We start from the raw sequence: 5579 nt of genomic DNA on the forward strand, positions 1-5579 counted from the left end.
CTAATTGAGTAAAATTAATGCACATTAGCAGTGAAAAACATATTTTATTATAATTGTTGTTAAAACAAAAAAAAAACAAAAAACATTTTTATTTAACAATTGCTTTAAAAACATTTTTTCATATTTTAATGTTAGTCTCTTCACTTACTCGGCTCAATTTCATACCAAGTGCTACAAGATACGTTTCAATAATAAATCGAATTCATTATGATAAATATTCTTCTACAGGAGGAATGACGGGGAAAAGGATATAAGAAATTTCTATTTTGCCATATTTTCTTATCCTCTTTGAAGGCGATATTTTCTATAATTCAATTGTAAAAATAGTCTAACACTGTCTTAACTTTTTTATTATAGTTCAAAATGATTTATTTATTTTATTGCAGAAAACTAAAACTAACATAATGATTCACAGGCATCTAGTGAGATAAATTTTGTATCGTATTCTGTTGATTATATCTAATTAAAGGGATATCCTTTAAGCAAAGAGAATAATCATAATTAAACCAACTGAAAACACTATAATGGGGCGCGACCGTTGGATACTCCATTTACTCCGCACTACAGTCATTCATACAAAGTCTTTTCAAAATAAGGGCTTTGTCGAAAAGGTCGAGAACGGGTCGAAACACGTCAATGTCTCAAATTTCTTCAAAATGCCTACAAAATGGCGATAGACAAGTGAAATGACTTGATCGATAATAATAATAAAACGTGAGCTTGTTTCAAGTCTTTCTGTGTGTCAGATACACCCGCAGAAAAATAATGTACCCCATGTGTTGTAGGGTATAACCACATTTAAATTAAATGCTAATAATAATAGTAAGTAAAGCCAGTGATATAAAATCCAGTCCAGTTAAAGAATATTATGCTATGTGGATTAATTGTGGACGGAAAACACAATAGGGAACCAAATCTGTTTGCAACAATGAGACATATATCAAGACATAAAATTGATAAGTATGCAAATGACAACGGTGTGGTAATTAGCGGCGTACCATTGATATGAAATTCTCTATGGCGGTAACAAAATTCAATGATGGATCGAACCTTTCAAACTATGCGGAATGGATTGTGAAGCTTGTAGTTTGCGTAACATCGCCTCGCCTCGCCATTGTTCCTCCGTCGATTAAGTGTTCAAAGCTGGAACTTTTATAGTCAACAGCGGGAAGATATAATGTTTTCGTTTAATTTCATAATCAATGACATTTACATACCACGATTTCTTTTTCGAATGCGAATAAGTCAATTAACTGTTAATTTTTTCCGTAAAGAGGATGCGCCAGAAAAGACTTCTAGCCATTTTTATGCTAAATAATAATTGGTCGAGACATTTCTCACTAACTGTTAAATCGGATATCGTAAAATTGATTCAAACTAAAATAATCGATAGTTTTTCCACTTCTTTGCGTGCTTAGTTTTTCAAACAGAAAAGTACAAAAGATATTTAGTTCGAAAAAGTTGCTCAATATTCCCTACATAAGTAGTGAGCGAGTAGGTTAGATTGGCGGACTCTTCTCAGCAGTACATAGAGCATTAGCAATTGGTTCTTCACAAGGTTGATTTCAACTTCTTAAGCAAATGATAAATAGCTGAGAGAGTGAGAACGAGATAGGGAGTGCCCAAAATTTCCCGATGAGTGACGGTTGATATGTTATCAGGTCTGCATTATCACGACCATCCAAATTACGCGATCAAAGAGAAAAATCAAGACATCAGGATATATATTGGCTTTTAGTATTCCATTCCGCTATAATCACTTTAAAGCCTAAGTATTTTATTGAAAGGATCCTGAAATCCTCAAATTATTGAAATTTGAATTACGGCCAAAATTTATTAATCAAAGTATTTCAACAGAAGACTTTGGGGATAAGTCATGCAAAGCGATAAGCTTTTAATTGTCACTTTTCCTAAAGGTATCGCACAGAAATGCCATAGTCTAGCATTGTGACCTAGCACTCACTAGTCATAAAACCTTGTGACTGCAGTCTGTGGTTTCTTGTCAATTTTCAATATTAACTTTCTTATAAAACGAAGTTGTTGTAAGTTACAAAAACAGAAAAAACCCAAAATGCTTATATCTTGTTATCTGTGATGTTGCTAAGAGTTTCACTGCAAGCACTACTTCCCAATAAGTAAAGGTCAACATATCTCAAGCAAATTCCAAAATGTAATGCAGGAGAATTGCTTTGAAGGTGAAAAGGTTAGACAACTTTTACTCCAAAAGTAAAGTTAAAATAATAATTAATTACAGAAGAACGAGAGAGAGAGAGAGAGAGAGAGAGAGAGAGAGAGAGAAAATTGATTCTCTTTTGTGCTTTGCAAACTCAAAAGTTTTTGACTTTTGGCTTTTTTTTAATTAAATTCTCCCCTTCTTTTGAATTGTTACTGTGGTACAATAAAGCAATGGATTAAAGTTTAGTCTGACTTGCTTTTGTAAATTCTAGTTTATTTTTCTATTACACACGCAGCGTATTCAAATTGATTCAAAATTCTTCTCCAAGTTTCACACAATTTTAATGTTTTTTTTTTTTTTCTTTTTTTCTTATCTCTTTGAGATTTCATTTCATCAACTAAAAGGCAAAGGATAAAGGCTTTAATACTCACATTCTGATAGTAGTGTACAAGTTATAAATATTATTATTTAATAACGCAACTTACCGTGAATAAAGAATTGTCAATACCACCGGCAAATGAAACATTCTTCCATGTAGTTATTACAACATGTTTGGGTATAAACGTTTCAGCACCCACAACACCCTCACGTATATCCCACATGACGCGTTCACGTACTTCAACACCAAATCTATCAGTGCGTGTCATCAGATCACGTTCCAATCTGCAGAAAAACAAGAGCAAAAGAAATAAAAAGGAAATAAAATTCTTTAAAAAATATTGCATAAGAAAAGAATGGAAAATAATAGAGAAATATTTTCATATTTTACATGCCCGATAGCATATCTATGCAAATAGTAATTTATAATATTTTTATAAACACCATCAGGAAAGAACGATATGTTAAATAAGTCATTTAATCCATTCGGGCGACACAATCAAACCAAGCTACTTTTTTTTATATAAATAAATGTAGGGTGTTGTTGGAGAAAACTAAAAAGTGTTGTTGTAAATTTTTATTAACATATATAGGGCGAAGGGTTCCATATCATTGTTGCGTTAAGTTCAATCTCTCGAATGCGAGCTAACATTGATAAAGCCTGCAGTGCTGCTTTCTACAAGACGGTAAATAGACTTTTGATGGAGCTTTGATTTATCCAAAACTCTCACAGTATTTTGTGACTGATTTGAATAAGACATTTTCTTCTTTTAAAATACTCTCGTTAGTCAAATAATCTTCTATAAGTTTCCCTGCTCCATGTCGTACAATAAATACATCTTCATAAACCTTGATCACGAAAAATCGCAGCGATTCGAGCATCAGAGCCTTTACAAAATAATTTCTCGTTTTATAAGTAGCGGAGAAGATAGTGAAATATCAAGGTTAATAGTAAATTGAAGGACCGTTGTTGTATTCGTAAAGTACATAAGTATGTGATAGTCGAGGAATTTTTGATTGAACCTGGCGCTGCTAGATAGAATATTCGTAGACCTAATGGTCCCCAGTAGGATTGCTAAAGTTCCCCCAAATGATTGGTGGATGGTAGGTAAGACGAATTCCCTTTGAAGAATATTAAAACGTAATTTTGGGTGCTTCACTTGTGATTGAAAGTAAAATGGGAAAGGTCTTTAGATCTGAAAGATGGAGCTTGTAACAAATCCTATACGAGAGGCAAAAACAAATAGGAAGGACTGAGGAAATCATAGTAGAGATAAATAATAAACGAAAAGTTTAGTCTAACCGTGACCGTCGAAGAGCACCGATTGAACAAGGCACACGAAACCCATGCAGATTCTGCCAGGGGACGAGTAAAACATCGCAACACATTCTATTTAAATGTGACGCTATCTGCGAAATTAGGCACCAAGTGTTTGGCCAACACTCCCGGTCTTCCGAACCAAACAAAGTGACAAAATTGATACGAATCCTAAAACTGAAGAGCTATGAGCACAATAGATGTTTTAGGTCACAGTATGGATTGCCCACACAATTAATAATAATAAAATACCGTAGATTTCAGTAGATGACAGCAGACCACATGTTGCCATACTAGAGTATAGAACGCTACACTATGTTACTGTAGGTTACAATGTGAGCAGATCCGTGCGAACCGCCTTAGTTCATCGCGATCACGATTGTTTGATGTAGACTGCAGTAGATAGCGCTACAGTTCATGCAGGTCTAAAAGTTTCAGTACCTATTCCCATAAAGTTTGCGAATAATATCGTTTGTGTACGGTTACAATCTATTGAAAAACGAAAGAGATACAAATAATTTTTTTTTCCCCCTCAATTCTATACAGTGTAGTTAGGCACGTAGTATATATTCTCAAGCGTAGGTATTCTGTAAAAGCCGTATCGCACGGTTTTTTTTTGCTCACACTCCAATTGTGTGTTTTTCAGCACACAAATCATGGCTGCCATATGCGCAGCAATGTTTCAATTGTCACTCACACACTGCCCAATACTTTTGACAAACATAGAAAGGCATTTGGAGAAATTTCAATATTCATGCAAGAGTAGTTTTTAGGAAAACTTTTTTTCTTTAAGGGTAAAATATTTCTTTAATGAGATATAATTATTATTAGAAATAATTCCTAAACTCCGAGCCCATTTTGGGCACATACGAGAGGGTTTTGCTTTTTCTTAAAGCAGGCTACAATTTTTCATACATTCAAATGAGTCAGGAGGTTTTTTTTTTTTGGTTTTCTGCTCTTAATAAGTAAGGATGGTTTAGTTGGAACTATAATTGTCAAAATTCATTCCTATCAATCTTTCGATTATTTCCAATTGCGAATGGAACGGTCGAGTTAATGTATTTCCCAAATTTACCAAAAATTGACGAATCATGTTTCTATCCTCTTCATCCCTTTTTATTTACAAAAAAAAAAAAAGAAGCTATTTTTTATAATCATAAAAACATTGAAGACAGATTCTTGAAAACATAAAATTACGATAACTATTAGCACACAATGCGTTTATGCATTTTATGTTTCTCTGCTTTAGACACGATAAAAACAAAAAAAACAAAATGTGCTAAGAAACGCAAATTATGTGTTTTCCTGAGCAGAAAAACAAAAAAAAATAAAAAAAAACAGGAAGGAAGAGGATTAAAAAAAGCAAACGAGATGCATAGGAAACCTTTAAGGACATAAAAACCGTAAGGAATCATTCACGTTACATCAAGATTTAAAATCACATTAAAATCTAAAAAATTAAAATTTCTTTTCCTTGAAATGCAAGACGATTACATTTATTTCAGATCAGATTAAAATTAAATCAACTCGTTTAAAGCATTATTATAAAATCTACGAATACATTAGTAAATATTATTATCATGATTTTACGGCTTACTTCGCCACGTGCTGACATATAATTTTTGAAAAAAAAATCCTTTTTTATTTGTGATATGATCTTAAAAAAAAAAAAATAATTGTTTTATTCGCTGTTTTTTTTTTTTTTTT

The 5579-nt window shown here is 32.7% G+C and overlaps 1 protein-coding gene across 5 annotated transcripts in view; it reads right to left on the reverse strand.

Moving 5' to 3' along the window:
• LOC119634452 (protein mesh) overlaps positions 1–5579 on the reverse strand; it is a 31706-nt gene that overhangs the window by 12653 nt on the left and 13474 nt on the right. For all 5 annotated transcript variants that reach the window (XM_038028656.1, XM_038028652.1, XM_038028655.1 and 2 more), the window contains exon 4: positions 2662–2839. In XM_038028656.1, coding sequence (XP_037884584.1) covers positions 2662–2839 — 178 coding nt within the window. The remainder of the gene's footprint in view (positions 1–2661; positions 2840–5579) is intronic.

Source organism: Glossina fuscipes, unplaced genomic scaffold (assembly GCF_014805625.2).
Source record: "Glossina fuscipes isolate IAEA_lab_2018 unplaced genomic scaffold, Yale_Gfus_2 3, whole genome shotgun sequence".
NCBI lineage: Eukaryota > Metazoa > Arthropoda > Insecta > Diptera > Glossinidae > Glossina > Glossina fuscipes.